Source organism: Limulus polyphemus, unplaced genomic scaffold, assembly GCF_000517525.1.
Source record: "Limulus polyphemus unplaced genomic scaffold, Limulus_polyphemus-2.1.2 Scaffold874, whole genome shotgun sequence".
NCBI classification, from domain to species: domain Eukaryota; kingdom Metazoa; phylum Arthropoda; class Merostomata; order Xiphosura; family Limulidae; genus Limulus; species Limulus polyphemus.
The window spans coordinates 2,389-3,782 of NW_013666484.1; the positions used below are offsets into that span (position 1 = coordinate 2,389).

At 37.0% G+C, this 1,394-nt stretch overlaps 1 protein-coding gene across 1 annotated transcript in view; it reads left to right on the forward strand.

Moving 5' to 3' along the window:
• Nucleotides 1-1,394, forward strand: part of LOC111086137 (paternally-expressed gene 3 protein-like) — an 8,043-nt gene that overhangs the window by 1,401 nt on the left and 5,248 nt on the right. The window contains exon 3 of the mRNA XM_022387774.1: nucleotides 4-246. Within this exon, the coding sequence (XP_022243482.1) occupies nucleotides 4-246 (243 nt within the window). The remainder of the gene's footprint in view (nucleotides 1-3; nucleotides 247-1,394) is intronic.

Genomic DNA, 1,394 nt, shown 5'->3' on the forward strand with positions numbered 1-1,394 from the left:
CAGGTAAAACTATTGTACGTATTGAACCAGGTATAACTAGTGTACGTAATGAACCAGGTAAAACTATTGTACGTAATGAACCAGGTAAAACTATTGTACGTATTGAACCAGGTAAAACTATTGTACGTAATGAACCAGGTAAAACTATTGTACGTATTGAACCAGGTAAAACTATTGTACGTAATGAACCAGGTAAAACTATTGTACGTATTGAACCAGGTAAAACTATTGTACGTAATGAACCAGGTAAAACTATTGTCGTAATGAACCAGGTAAAACTATTGTACGTATTGAACCAGGTAGAACTATTGTATGTAATGAATCAGGTAAAACTATTGAACGAAATGAATAAAACTATTGTACGTATTCGCTAATGATTTAATTTCCAGACCAATGAAATATCATAAATAAAACACTTAACCTCTTTAATGTTTGTTGCATTTTGTAAACCCACACTCAGAGTGGCGTGATTTACCACCACGTTAACTACGAGAGGCAATTTCGTCCAACAACACATGAAATATATTCACTGGTTTTCATTACTTCCTTTAAGCTAAGTGTTGCAGTTTCGAGCTATGTGAGGTATCGTCAGTTTGGTTTTTAATGCTACACGAGGGCTATCTGAGCTAGCCGTCCCTAATTTATCCGTGAAAGACTAGAGGGAAGGCAGCTAGTTATCACCACCCACCGCCAACACTGGGTATATTCTTTTACCAAAGAATAGTGGGATTGATCGTCACTTATAACGCCCCCACGGCTAAAAGAGTAGCCCAAGAGTTGGCGGTGGATGGTGATGACTAGCTGCCTTCCCTCTAGTCTTACACTGTTCAATTAGGGACGGCTAGCGCAGATAGCCCTCGTGTAGCTTTGCGCGAAATTCAAAAACAAACAAACAAACAAACTTTTCTCTCTTGAATTCGTTAACTTTATGATGAAGTAGCAGGCGTACACCTTGGTGCTGTATATCCAGTTTCAGGAAACTTTATCATGAGTAAATGTTTCTCAGTAGTGATACTCTGTTTTAGAAACGTTGATAAAACAGAATGTTTTGAAGCTGTTCTTATTTTAACATATAGCTAAAAAAAGTTGTAAGAAAAACAACAAGTAAAGCCTTCCATTTACACTTCCAGTTACCTAATATTATTTCTAAATTGAGCGGTTATTTTCAGGTTTAAGCACAATAACCATCACTGTTACATCAAATATAATGTAAAACTTTACTTCTTATAAATCTCATTTAACGCTGAGAACTTCTGTTTGGAATCATGTCAGCCCTCACGAGGTCAGGTGTACAATTGTTTTACCTGGTGAATATTAACACACAGGTGAGTTTGTCACTGCAAAACAGGGGATTCGAAGGATTGATGTTAGCCCTTACGAGATCAGCTGTATGA